Source organism: Canis lupus, chromosome 11, assembly GCF_048164855.1.
Source record: "Canis lupus baileyi chromosome 11, mCanLup2.hap1, whole genome shotgun sequence".
Taxonomy (NCBI): domain Eukaryota; kingdom Metazoa; phylum Chordata; class Mammalia; order Carnivora; family Canidae; genus Canis; species Canis lupus.
Genome location: NC_132848.1, coordinates 9,402,398 through 9,416,858, shown reverse-complemented (window position 1 = coordinate 9,416,858; position 14,461 = coordinate 9,402,398). Strand labels below are relative to the sequence as shown.

Below are 14,461 nucleotides of genomic sequence, written 5' to 3'. Positions count from 1 at the left end.
AACGAACAACTTCGACTTTTAATAAATGGAAACAATTTGCCATTCCAGGAACAACTGTAGGGAAGAAAAATCTTCCCTATAAAAATAAACTCATCAAAATTATAAATATACCTTTTTTTTTTTTTTTTTTTTTTTTTTTTTTTTTTTTACTTCTGCGATTTAGATTGCTCCCCTGCAATACTACCCCCCCTTCACTTAGACAACATTCCGGTACCATCACTTATTGAAGAGAAAACAGTATTACAGCAAAGCTTAGTTTAATTTAACATAACAATTTGTACAATGATTTTTTTTTTTAAATCTCTGGCCATCGTGGCCTTTCTTCTTTTATGCATGAAAAATGCTGCTGCAGGAACCAGTGTTTGGCAGAGAACATCAGTATCGAACTATATTCACTGACAGATTTTTCAATACGGCAAGTTCTCCAAACTGCAACTTGTAGTGCACACGGCAACGAGCGAGGTTCTGGATACTACGGAGGAGGATGCCTATTTTAGACAATCTATTTCAAGTAAAAAAAAAAAAAAAAAAATTCACAGATAACCATCAGCTACTACTTTAGGTTCTAACAGTGTCTTAATCTGAGAAACAAATGCTTCACAAAATATAAGCTTACTGAGTGGGCAACCGAAAGACCAGCTGGCTGATAACAGTATACGCAAACCCAAGCCACAGTCTGAACAGTAAAACCAGTATAAAAATCATGAGGGCATTCCCTGAACAATAAAGGTAAAGTGTCGGATGACGATGTCACTAAAACCTCATCAATGCACTAAAAAGAAGTTCCATGCAAAATTAAACAAGATGTGCCATACATATTTTATAGCTAGTTCTACTTTATTTTTTTTCCAACTCTCCTTAAAATGCTTAGGAAGATATGATTGTCTCAGTAACTCATGTGGCGCCGCAGAACCACGGCTTACACCTGCCTCCACCAGGACGGGCAGTCTCTGAAAAGTCAGAAGCGCCACCAAGAGGGGAACAGAAATGCAATAAAAGGCACAGTTCACTTAAGAGGCAAAGAAATGAAGCACCTTGGAATTTCAAAAAGAATCCATTAGGTGTCACCAGAGTGTTGACAATTCCTTGGGAATTTATAAAACAAAATATATCTAGACTGAAAAGTAGATTATAAGGCCCCTTTAGAACCACAGCACATCTTTCCCATTGTCTTCAGATTGCTGCAAAGAAAATGAGGTTATTTACTGTGCTTTAAAGGAAGGCTTCCATTGCACATGCCTTTCTTTGGTGGGTAGGAACATGCACTTTTGTTAAAGCATTTCCGCAAAGAACCCCTCTTGTGTGCTTGGCTTTTGGGGGCGGGGGGAGTCCTCCGTCCCTGGCCACCCTCCTCTTTACAGACCAGGACTCCTGGCAGGAGGATCTGAAGGCCCTGAGTCTATAACTATATCCTCAGGTAAGCAGAGGGCAGTCGCTGAGGAGGGGGAGGGGGAAAGAGGTGGGAGTGGAGCAGGAAGAGGGGAAAGTGCGAGGAAGAAGGAAAAATAGGGAAAGGAAGGGAGTGACTGTCACACATGGATGCTAAGAGCTCTCTACCTCCATCTCCCAGCTAGCAAGAAAACTGCCACCACCCCTGCCCCCGGACCCAGAATCCTCTTCAACTCAGAAAACAGCTGGGGGGGAGGGGCGCATCACAGGACAGAAGTTAGCAGGTGATCACTGCACCCCCCCCAGGCCGGTCCTCAGGGGGCGACCCGGCTGCAGGGCTCCCCCTCCATCTGGGCCCACGAGCTCCACCTGCCAGAAGGTTCGAGTCTCCGGTCAGCTGCAGACTTCCCATTCCTCCTCTGGGTCCAGCTCCTACTTTCTTTGGCTCTGCTCCCACATTACACTTACCAGCAAATCCAGCTATCCTACAGCAAGCTTAACCTCAAAACCATAAGCCTTCGCGTCACCTACATGCACCTGCCCTGTGCACCTGCCCTGCCGAGGCCACTGCCTCCACACCTGCTCGGCACCTTCTCGGTCGAGCTCCTAGTCTCCCTTCACAACCTCCTCAGGGTCCCTGGTCCTGGCCTCTCCACTCCCACAGATCGCATCCCCTGACATCTAAAAACAAGAAGAAAAACGTCACCCGGACAGGTAACTTCAACACGGGACAAGTATTCGGATAGATTCCTTGTGAAGCCTGGAAAAAATCACCTGCATATCCTGAAGCTGAACGTCCTCATCACAGAATTAACTAAAACAGAGTAAGGAAATAAAACCCAAAAACAAAAACCCCAGAGTCCCTGCTTCCAAGCAGCCTGGGCGGCTCCGGGCCACACGAGCAGATTCACAGCTTGCCGGGGGGTCGGTGCCGCAGAACCACCGAGAAGCTGCCCGGCAGCGGGCCGCCGAGGGGCCCAGGCGACAGCCGCGATGACAGCCGTGACGACAGCCCCGACGACAGCCCCGCGGCAGCCGCTTCGGACACAGGCCCCGCGTCCTAGTCGGGCTTCCACACCTCGCCCAGGGCTTCCTCCAGCTTGTGTCTGTAGGCCGCGTAGCGCCGCCGCACGCTCTGCAGCTGCTCGGCTTCCTCCTTGTCCAGGATGCGCAAGAAATTCTGCAGCTCCGGGAGGCTGAAGGCTTCCCACTGCGGGGACACAAGGCGGGGACGGAGGGGGCGGCCTGAGCGCGTGGGGGGCGGCCACCCCTCCCGCTCCGGCCCTGCCCCGGGGAGGGCACCCAGGATGGCACCCAGGCCCAGGCCCGGCCCCCAGGAAGGGCACCCAGGATGGCCCCCTGGGAAAACATGTAGGCCCAGCCCCAGCCCCGGCCCCCGGGAGGGCACCCACACAGCCCCGGGCCCCCGGGAGGGCACCCAGGCCAACTCAGGCCTCCCACAGCTCTCCATACCAGCTCTCACTGGGGCCGAGGACAGGCCTCAGGGCCCCAGGTACACTAGACACTTTGGCCTCTGACCTGGCCCCCCTCCACCTGAGCCCAGAAGCAACAGGAGCCACTCCCCCCGCCCTCTCCCTGCAGCCCCCACGGTCACTGCTGCCTCCCCACCCCCCCATCTCACCAGCTCCTAAGTGGCTCTCCAACTGGCCTGCTTTTCTCTGCTACCTCTGCTGCCTCCTCGGTCACTGCCCTCTTCTCCAGGCCCCGGAAGAACCCGCCCCATGACCCCGACTCCACTCTTCCATTCCCCAATCTGTTCCTCCAACAGCCAGCCGGACTACTCTCTGGAACACGCAAATCCAGGCATGCCCGGCCCCTGCTATAGTTGTTCGATGGCTTCCCCTGGTTGTTCCTGCTAAGTCTGCAAGACTCTAACCTCTCCGCTCCCCTCTCTCACGCTGTCCTACTCACATTTCCCTCAGTAGCTCTGCCCACGCTCTCCACGCTGCCTGGCGAACTCCTACTCAACCTTCACGTCTCAGCTTAGATGCCACTTCCTCAAAAGAAGTTTTCCACGATTTCCTTCCTCCTTCCCTTCCCACCCAGGACGTGGTCTACTAGAAGCCCGCACTGAGCAATGACAGCCCTGATCACAAGAGATTTAAAAATTACGATGATTATTTGCTTAGTATCTCCCTCACCTACACTTTACCCACGCTGCAGCTGTGGAGCTTCTCACTATCCAGGCTGAGCCTCTTGCCCGAGTCTCTGACTTGTTTCCACAATAGCACCGGGTACACAGAAGGCACAAAATAAACACTGTGGGGTTTAAAATTTTTCTTGATTGGGATCCCTGGGTGGCTCAGTGGTTTAGTGCCTGCCTTTGGCCCAGGGCGCGATCCTGGAGTCCCAGGACTGAGTCCCACGTCAGGCTCCCTGCATGGAGCCTGCTTCTCCCTCTGCCTGTGTCTCTGCCTCTCTCTCTCTCTATCATAAATAAATAAATAAAAATAAAAAATAAATAAAAATTTTCTTGATTGATCAGTAAAGGTCAAGAAAGGTGCTTGCCATCACTGGGGAAGATTTTGGTTTTTTGTTTGTTTTCCAACCACCACATCCTCCCTGGGACCTCCGCTGAGAATCACTGCCTTAACCAGGAACAATTTTTCTCTCTCTCCTTTTTTAAGATTTATTTATTTATTTGAGAGAGAGAGCGTGAGTGAGTATACGCACATGAACAGGGGGAGGGGCAGGGGGCGAGAATCCCAAGCCTGACTACCACTGAGCAGAGAGCACAGACCCCATCCCATGCCAGGCTTGATCTCACAACCCCAAAACCATGACCCAAGCTGAAACCAAGGGTTGGATGCTCAACTGACTGAGTCACCCAGGTGCCCCGGGAACAACTTCTGATGGGAACTCCCAGGGGCGTGGGGAGGGAAAAGACAGGAGACAGCCTAATACAAATGGGACAGATGCAACAGAAAGAATGAAACCACCAAGTAGGCACAATGGCAGAAGGCTTCCTGGAGAAGAATTCTGACCTGGTTATCAAAGAAACATGGAGTAGGAGGAAAGAACTTTCTACTTTCTATTAATTAAAGTAGCAGTCTTCCTAAAACTCCCCAAATCAGGTTGCAACTTACAGATCTAGGACCATAATTTACAAGGCATGTTCACATATATTTTTAATTTGTGACTCAAAACCACCCTTTAAAGTCTTTAGTCCCACTTCACAGATTTCAAACCCGAGGACTGAAAAGATGAGAAATTCTACCCGAGGTCATGCTCCTCAACTAACAAGAGGAACAGTAGGAAGCAGAGGCCCGGTTTCCTAGCTTTTACCCTGGAAACTATTCTCACTGCATCACACAATGTTGCACACGGACAATTCATACCATTTCCTGTTCAGACAGCAGACAGACACCCAGGGCTTACAAGATTGACTCAAGTGTCGTCTTAAAGCTGGCATTTGATCTAGAGAAGGACTGTATGAAGGGCTTTTCTTCCTCCAACTGAACTGGCCTAAATTCAATCCTCCCTGGAGAGAAAATGGCAAATGATGCACATACAAACGTAATTTCTAAATCCCTTTGGCAAAAAAATAAAAATCATTTTGGCAAGAGAAAAAAAAAAAGATTCTACAAAGTTTTATGTCCTTCATGGTTTAAAAAAAAAAAAAAAAAGGCTGCATTTCCTTTTTGTGCGTAGGACATTGTACTTTTTGATTACATTTCCTTTCATTTCCCTTCAAACGAAGGAGCCTGGAGAGGTCTGTTAGTAGCAAACATATGGAGAGTATCAACTTTCATGGTTTAGCTGGATTAGGCTAATTTGGAGGTAGAAAGAGTGAAAAGGGCTCTTTGGGTGGGAGGAAAGTTTCTTACTCGCTCTCTTCCCACTTCTGAGAATTACAAACCAAGACAATAGATATTGCAAAAAAACGTACAGACCTAGATATCTGTATTTTGTAGATACATTGTAGGCTAACTTTGGGTTCATTTCTGGCAATTCAAAAACACACAGAAAATGGTCCTCTGCAGACCAGCTCTCCCCATCCCAAGAGATACAGACAGACGGCCAGACGTGCGTGCACATTCTCTCTCCTCCTGTTCCCCCTCATCCCCACCCCCCACTGGGAATACAGCAGTAAAACAGAGCCAGCTGCTCTATGTGGTTTAAAGGAAGAACGAACAATCACTTACCTCTCCGATTTCATGTTCACGAAGAACGAAACTCAGTGTGTCTGTCCTGGGCCCAGCTACCAAACGCAGGTAGAGCGGATGTTCCCGGTCTGAGAGCTTGCAGGCATAGACTGCGTAAGGAAGCAAGCAGCCCGTTACACAGCATCGCGCCCTTCCCTGGACCCCACACCCAGCTCTCTATCCCCTCCTCCCGACCCAGGCCACAGCGCACGACACCCAGCCCCCAGGTCGACCTCCTCCTCATCTTATCCCCTTGAACGGCCGGCAGTGGAATGAAATCTATTTACGTTCCAGCTGCACAGTATATGCTATATCTTAATTAGAAAGGAAATGATTCTCAGGAGTGAATTCAAACAGGTATTAGTTAGTCCCAAGATGGGCTCAGAACGCATTCTGCTGCTCCATTTAGAAAGCAATACGCTTTACGCAAGCACCTGCAACCCCTTTAAGAAACAGTAATAAATAAATAGATAGAAAAATAAATAATAAATAAATAAAACAGTAAAAATATACCATCCAAAGAACACAAAATCAGAGCAACTCTCTCTGTAGATTAATTTAGAATTATTAGCAGCTGCAAACAAACCAAGCAGTCGGAACGCAAGCTCTGATGGGTTTAGGCACAGCTGTGCGTGTCTCCTGTGAGACAGACAGACACATACACACGAGGGACCCAGCACCGCCTGCACTGCTGAAAGAAGCTGCCGCCCAGGAGGGCAGTATTTCCACAGGATGCTCCTGCTGTCCGTCTGTGCAGCTCAAGTCCAGGCGGGCAGGCAGTGCAGCCGGCAGGACGCGATGCCACCCGAGCTCGTGCACGTTAGTCCAGCGCTCCTGGAGGGAAGGGCCTCAGAGCTGCGGGCTTCCCTGCAGGTGTAAATCCCCTCTCTTGGAGCCTGGGCCTGTGGCTCTTTGCGTGCTGCAGGGCCCAGGCCGCAGCTGGGGCGAGGTGCACGCTCGGCATCCAGCTGCGCTCGTCCCCGGGCAAACGGAGGACACCTCGAGCGTGTCACCCCAGCAGCTCTTCCTCCTGCAACAGCCCAGGTAGCTGACCGCCGCACACACGGACACACTCAAGGGAGACCCTGGTGACCAGCGGACCGGGCCTCCACCGCGGGGGACAGCCGCCGCTCAGCGCCTCTTCCAGTGTTGGTTCGCTTAACCGTCTCGGCCTGCCCGCTGAGCGCGGTATGAGGTCAGAGGCCGACGGCAGCCGAGCGTCCTGCATCCCCCGGACGTGCCCCTGGGGAGCCCGATGCCGCTGCCCAGCCCGGGAGAGAGAACGCGGCTGCCTCTGCGCAGCAAGTCTGAGGCCTGCGGGGACGCGCGTGCGCCTCCCCATCCTGGAGGCCCCCGGGGCAAGGCCCCAAGCCACTCCTGGTGGAGTGCGCTCGTGCAACCTCCAAGCACAGAGGCATTCTTTTTTTGTCCTGAAGGGCATTAAAGTTAAGGCTTAAAAAAACTCTAAGCTATGCCCCCCACCCCGTGAACACATCACAAAACCCGCCGCAAATGCCCATCATGTGTGGACACCTCGGAGCTCCCCGGAGCCACAACTGCCCGGCTCGAGACTACGGAAGGCCGGGAAGCACTGCCAGGGTACGCCCCAGTCACCGTGGCTTCCCGAATCTGTCCCTGGGCTCTGGGATCCACACACCCAGCCGTGTTCCCTCTGCTGAGGAGGACAAAGACCTGAAAGCAGAGGCCACTTCATCCCAGGCCTGGCAGCGTACCTTGGTCTTCCCTATGACAACGCTTATAAAGTGCAAACTTGGCAGGGCTCTCGGTCACGAGAAACTTCTTGAGCAGGGCCTCGATCACTTCCCCGACGGTGTTCGTGCTGCTGATGTGAAGCGTGTTCATGCAGCCGTTGCTGCTGGGAGCGAGCTTTCCAGAAGTCTGGGGGGGGCTGCAGAGCTCCATCTGGACTTTAATGAAGCCAGTGTAAATCCCATTTGAATTCTGAAGCAGGAAGAAAAAGCGCACGTTGGTTGGGCCACCCGTGGCCTTCTAGAGAAGGAGCCTAGCAGGACGGAAGACTAGGAGACCCCCTTCCTCTCGATCTGAGCTCCTACAGCCGTAGAGCTTCACTAAAGATTGCCCCTAAGGGCAGGATCTGGGAGGGAGGTCAGCGCCACCGGGCAGCAGGCAGTGCTTCCAGGGACGGACGGAAGGGGTCTGCAGGACAGATGCGGCGACAGACGCTTCCTGGTGCTGCGGGGACCAAGCAGAGACTGACGCCTCTGCGGCCACCGGTGGAAGGTGGGGGTGGCCGGAAGGGTTCCCGTCCCCCAGAGCAGGGGCCTGGAGCAGGGGCCAGAGACTCCCAAGGGGCACTTGTGCGTGGGGGACACGTCGGGGCAAGCTGCTTAGAGCAAACATCTGCAGCTGGGGGCCAGCTATCACCCAGAAAAGGAAGGTCACGGGGCGCCTGGCTGGCTCGGTCAGCTAAGCACCTGCCTTAGGCTCAGGTCCCGATCCCGGGGTCCTGGATGGAGCCCCTCATGGCTGGGGGCGGGGGTGTCCTTGCTCAGTGGGGAGCCTGCTTCTCTCTCTCCCCCTGCTCAGCTCTCTAGAAAAGAAAAGGAAAAAGAAAAGAAGGGGAAAGGGAAAAGAGAAAGAAGAGAAGGTCGCTAGGGTACCTGGAAACAGCCAAGCAAAGCTGGAGGGAACAATATGCAAACAAGCTAGCTCATCCCCCCTCCTTTTTTTTAAGATTTTATTTATTTATTCATGAGAGACACAGAGACACAGAGACAGAGACAGAGACCCAGGCAGAGGGAGAAGCAGGCTCCCTTGGGGAACCCGATGTGGGACTCGATCCCTGGCCCCCAGGATCACGCCCTGAGCTGAAGGCAGGCGCTCAACCGCTGAGCCCCCCAGGCACCGCACACGGTGTCATTCCTGGTGGCAATAATGGGTGTCCTAAATCAATTTCACTGAAATGTCCAGGCACAGCATTTGTCCCCTACAGCGTGGGGCACGGGATGATGCATCTCGGGTGCCTCCAGCAGCAAGTGTAAAACAAGTAGAAGCTAGTGTGACCTGTGGATATTCTAAGCCCTTGTCCTTTTTGTCTTGCCCTGTATTTATACCTCCCTTCTGGATACTATTTTCTGTTTTATTGAGGGATGCTTTTTATACAGGAAAACTGCACATATTTAATATACACGACTTGCTGAGTTTATTAGTATTTGTTCTAAATGATGGTAGACTTACGGTCTCTTAGTTGCCAAAAATAATAACGATGGCCTAGTCTTCACTTTTTTCTAAAACTATTTCTAAATACACATCCAGTGTATTTAGGGGGGAAAAAGTATTCTAATGTTTTATTTTTTTTTATTAAAACAAATCATCAGGTGTCATATAGAAATGGGACAGTTAAACTAAAACTTTAAAAAACCTCCTTTTAAGCCCATTTATTTTTCTTCCTTTCCACAAGATCAATTTACAACACTGATTGACTTGCTCGTTCTTGTGCAAAGTATCACACAACACTTAAAACTTCTAGGTTTGGGGATCCCTGGGTGGCCCAGTGGTTTAGCACCTGCCTTTGGCCCAGGGTGCGATCCTGGGGTCCCGGGATCCAGTCCCGCTTCAGGCTCCCTGCAGGGAACCCTACTTCTCCCTCTCCCTGTGTCTCTGCCTCTCTCTTTCATGAATACATAAATAAAATCTAAAAAAAACCCAGTCTTCTAGGTTTGTAATGAGATGCGACCTTGCGTGTTTTAATCTCCACGGGGGAGGGAAGAAGAACCCGTGGCAAGCAGAATAGGTCTCCTTCGATGCAAAATGCATTTGAAACCAGAGAAGCATCACTGCCAGAGTAATGAAGACTAATCTTGGGATCGTGTGTCCGGCTCCCCGCTTTCGGGGGAGTCCCCCTGGGGAGGGATGCTTTCTCACGAGGTTTTATAGGTCATGCTCCTTCCCAAAGTCCTGTCTAAGCGAGTCGCCCGGTCCTCTGCTGAACGGTCAGTTCACAGTCAACGGCCTGAGAGGCAGGAGCCCAAGGGCCCCGGGGACGCACCGAGGGCTGGCAGGTGCAGCCAGAGGCCGAGGCAGACGCCAGGCCAGGGGGAGGCCCGGGATACTCCGGCCTCGCTGCGGGCTCTCCGTCCAGGGCACTAAGGCCTGGGCCTTCTTCCCCCGTACCCTCACTCCCCACGGCCCTCGGAACAACGGTGGGTAGCAGCTGAGGGTTACCTCTGCCATCTTCCAGGACAACCAGCCCCGAGGAGTCTTAGCTCAACTGTATTCTAATCCAGGGCCATGAAGTCCTCTTGCCGCCACTTGCAAATGTATTTGCCCAAGATAAAACTTATCTAAGCCTTACCAGAAGGAGTTACCTCCTGTGTGGTCAACGGGCAACGGCTATACTCAACGCCAAAAATCCTCTGGAGGGGTCACACAACTTTTACAATAAATCTTGCCAGTGTTAACTGATGTAGAGAGAAAGCTACTTCAAGAACAGCTTTAATCTGAGCGCTGCAGAGATACTCCCACGTTACTGTCCCGCGTGCCTTGACCATTAAACTTCTGCAGATGCTGTTCATAGATTTTTTAAGATTTATTCATGAGAGACAGAGACAGAGAGACAGAGAGAGAGAAAGAGAGAAGCACAGAGATACAAGCAGCGGGAGAAGCAGGCTCCACCCAAGGAGCCCGACGTGGGACTCGATCCCAGGGCCCCAGGATCACGCCCCGGGCCAAAGGCGGCGCTAAACCACTTAGCTACCCGGGCTGCCCCGTTCAGATATTTTTAAAACATACAGATGGGAACACCGACGACTGAGGTTTGTCTTTTGACATGTGTCAGCGTAAAGAATACTATGGGTGCTTACCAAGGTCATCTTCAACTTGTCTGTGACTGCTAGGTTGTATTTGTGAACTTTCTCTTGGATTTCCTCTTTGCTGAGGTAATTGTGCGTCTCCTTCTCTTTCTCCACATCCTAGAAGAAAAATAGGCCATGCTGCACATGAACAGGCACAGAAAGAGATGCAGATAAGCCGGGATTCTTTTCTCATCCCACACAAGGGCTCGGAGCACTTGACCTTGAAATCCACAGACACTAACACACATGCCCCCCCCCCCCCTTCAACTCTCAGGGTCACACACCAAATACAGCTTTCATTCCTCAGGCCAAGTCTCCCCGAGGGCTGTAGAGCCAATAAAACTAATCTGTCAGCAGCTAAAAGCAACACTTCCCTCAACGTGGTCCTTTGGTCAGACCGTCTTTGCTGAATTTCCCTTCTGCACAAGCACCATTCGCTGCGAGCACCTGCAAGACTGGCTATTTTCATTTGAAACGACATTTAAGGACACCTACCGAAAGCTTCTCTAGCACATTCTACCAACTTTATGTTCTTTACAGCTTCATCCCATTTACAAAGCAAAACAAAGCACAAGTCCCATTACAAAGCAGAAGGGGACCTACCGTCCCCCAGTATGGGACTTAATGACGTGACCTGGCACGAAGCAAGGACCTGGTTAAGGACACCCACCAGAGGGTCACTTCCGTTCCAAACAAATCCTCGTGTCCGGATTTCCCCTAACCGCCCATTCTCACAGGCCCCAACCTCTCTCTACACTGCGGGCAGGACGGTATTGGTTGAACCCTCTTACCACTGAAGGATTCGCCAGTGGTGTACGGTCTCAAGAGCTCAACCGGTGTGGGACGTTGTGCAATGGCTAATATGCAGTCACAGGGCCCAAGCTTGTGTGCTACAACCCCCCCGGAGCCAGCTGGACAAGACACCTGGCGTGTACTGCATTTAAGTCTCCCACCAACCTAACCCAAGATGACATTGTTCCAGTTTCCAAAGGAGATCAAGTCCTAAGTGAATTCACCTGCTAAGAGAAACTTAGCTGTTCTGTGGCAGTGATGGAACTTACCTGAAGCCTGGTCCCAAAGCCCACCAACCCTCAGTCACTCCCGTTCCTGAGGTGACGTGGCTTGCCGGGGCTAACCCCACTAGTTAACACACCAAATCCAATTTTAATCCAGGTCCTCTAGGGGCTGTTTCCACGAACACGAATAGGTCCCCACTGTTCCCCCATGGGTGTCTGAAAACCTGCAAAAAGGCTATGGATCATACTCAACCCTGAGTAGCACCCAAAGGACGAAGCATCCTAACAACCTTCAAGGCAAGAAGAGGAAGAGTAACTAATATGGACTGATATATCGCCCACAAAACCCCCAGGCAGGTGTCTCTTTTTGGATCATCCTCGCAGCCGGAAGCTACCCACGCCAGTCTGTGCCCACCGTCCCCAGGAGCTGGTGCCACAGGCCCCACGGAGTGGCTACCAAGGAACCTGTAGGAACACGTTACAAAAGAACCTAAAATGACTCTAGGGGCGCCGGGGTGGCTCCATGGGTTAGCTGTCCGGCTCTGGATCTCAGCTCAGGTCATGATCTCACGTCATGGGATGGAGCTCCTCATCCCTCTCGCTCTGCCCATGCCCCCTGCTTGCAGGTGCACATGCGCGTGCTCACTCTCAAATACATACAATCTTTAAAAGGAAAAAAGAAAAAAAAGGGTGGGGGGAGGATCCCTGGGTGGCTCAGGGGTTGAGTGCCTGCCTTGGGCCCATGGCGTGATCCTGGGGTCCCGGGATCGAGTCCCACATCGGACTCCCTGCATGGAGCCTGCTTCTCCCTCTGCCTGTGTCTCTGCCTCTCTCTGTCTCATAAATAAATAAAATCTTTTTTTTTTTTTTTTTTTTAAATTTTTATTTATTTATGATAGTCACAGAGAGAGAGAGAGAGAGGCAGAGACACAGGCAGAGGGAGAAGCAGGCTCCATGCACCGGGAGCCCGACGTGGGATTCGATCCTGGGTCCCCAGGATCACGTCCTGGGCCACAGGCAGGCACTAAACCGCTGCACCACCCAGGGATCCCCAATAAATAAAATCTTTAAAAAATAAAAGAGAAAAAAGAACATAAAATGGCTCTTGACCATTCAGGTCGTGAGTTTCTTGAATTCACACCCTGAACTGGCTGAGGTGTGCGGACTATAAAGTATGTCGGTAACTTCTCAAGTTCAGTGGCATCCAAGTCCAGGTGTCCCAGGGGTCAGTGGTGACAATGCTGGGGAACTAGCACGAGACACCTGCTCGTTCCCTAGCATGAGGAGTGAGCCCCAAATCCCTTGGGGACCATTCTGTCTGCCAACATAAAACCCCAAAGCAATCCTATTTTTGGTGTCAAGGGTTATTAGGAAAGAAAAAAAAAAAAAGCTATAGATCGAATTTTTCAGAAGCTTCAATGATTTTTTTTTTTAAGATTTTATTTATTTATTCCTGAGAGACACAGGGAGAGAGGCAGAGAGACACAGGCAGAGGGAGAAGCAGGCTCCGTGCTGGGAACCCGATGTGGGACTTGATCCGGACCCCGGGGTCATGTCCTGGGCCGAAGGCAGGCACTCAACCACTGAGCCACTCAGGTGTCCCTTCAATGACTATTTCTAAAGAAATTCAAAAATATTGCACCTTTCTGCTTGTCCGGCTCTTTCCAATCCACAATTAGCAGGCCACGAGCCATAGCTGAAAAAAATAATGAGGCTTTGTTCCGACATTTATTTTTCAGTCCAGACAGTCCAAAGACTCTTCAAAGCCAATACTAAAAAGTAGACAGTGAGATGGGGCACGAGGGTGTTATGAAAAGTATGCCCAATACCAGCAAGGCCAGGGCTCCGATCCCAAGTCTGTCGCCAACTAATCCCATGCCCTCAGCTCAGTGACCTGAGTCCACTCCCTCATTTCCGTTCAAATAAAGGTACCAGAGTGAATCATCTCGAAAGTGCTTCCTGGCCTAACAGGAGAATTTTGCAGAGATCTGAGGCTGCTCTCACTCATGTGTGACCTGTAGAGCAGGATGGTGCCATTTAAGGAATCAAGGCAACCAAAGGCCCATCATTAAAGATGTATAAAAAAATTTTTTTTAATGTACGAAAATAGGGACTCCTGGGTGGCTTGGCGGTTTAGCATCTGCCCTCCGCCCAGGGCGTGATCCTGGGGTCCTGGATGGAATCCCACATCGGGCTCCCTGCAGGGAGCCTGCTTCTCCCTCCTCCTGTGTCTCTGCTTCTCTCTGTGCCTCTCTCATAAATAAATAAATAAATAAATAAAATCTTAAAAAAAAAAAAAAAGGTATGAAAATAAGGGCACCTGGGTGGCTCAGTCAGTTAAACATCCGACTCCTGGTATCGGCTCAGGTCATGATCTCAGGGTCAGGGGATCGAGCATGGAGCCTGCTTGTGATTCTCTCTCACCCTTCTCCCTTCACTCCACCTCCCCCCCCAAAAATTTTTTAAACAAATAAATAAAAATGAACAAAATAGCTAACTGCACAAATACTGGAGCATATGTCCAGTCTCGAGGCTTGCTGCCTAAATAAGAGATGATCCTAAAAATGAAAAGGAAGGGGGGGATCTCTGGGTGGCTCAGGGGTTTAGCACCTGCCTTCCGCGCAGGGCGTGATCCTGGAGACCCGGATCAAGTCCCACATCAGGCTCCCTGCATGGAGCCTGCTTCTCCCTCTGCCTGTGTCTCTGTCTCTCTGTGTCTCTCATGAATAAATAAACTCAAAAAAAAAAGAAAAAAAAAAGAATGAAGAGGAGGGAGAAGAGTGGTTAAGAGTGAAGAGGCAGGGTCAAGACAATTCAGTAAATTGTTTCTTTGTTTTGTTTTTAAGATTTTTTTTTTCTAAAGCAATTTCTACACCCAGTGTGGGCTCAAACTCACAACCCCAAGATCAAGGGCAGTGTGCTCTACTGGCCAAGGAGCCAGCCAGGCATCCCTGGGGAGTTCTTTTTTATTTTTTTTTTTTTATTTATTTATGATAGTCACAGAGAGAGAGAGAGAGGCAGAGACACAGGCAGAGGGAGAAGCAGGCTCCCTGCA

At 50.8% G+C, this 14,461-nt stretch overlaps 1 protein-coding gene across 5 annotated transcripts in view; it reads right to left on the bottom strand.

Annotated features, from left to right (window-relative positions):
* Nucleotides 1-14,461, bottom strand: part of RASSF3 (Ras association domain family member 3) — a 72,946-nt gene continuing 58,485 nt past the window's right edge. For 4 of the 5 annotated variants that reach the window (XM_072843116.1, XM_072843117.1, XM_072843119.1 and 1 more), the window contains 5 exons: nucleotides 10,400-10,507; nucleotides 7,289-7,517; nucleotides 5,556-5,665; nucleotides 4,789-4,891; nucleotides 1-2,599 (listed from right to left, as the gene is read on the bottom strand). In XM_072843116.1, coding sequence (XP_072699217.1) covers nucleotides 2,160-2,599; nucleotides 4,789-4,891; nucleotides 5,556-5,665; nucleotides 7,289-7,517; nucleotides 10,400-10,507 — 990 coding nt within the window. In that variant the 3' untranslated portion in view covers nucleotides 1-2,159. The remainder of the gene's footprint in view (nucleotides 2,600-4,788; nucleotides 4,892-5,555; nucleotides 5,666-7,288; nucleotides 7,518-10,399; nucleotides 10,508-14,461) is intronic. The other variant, XM_072843121.1, reaches the window with a different exon arrangement.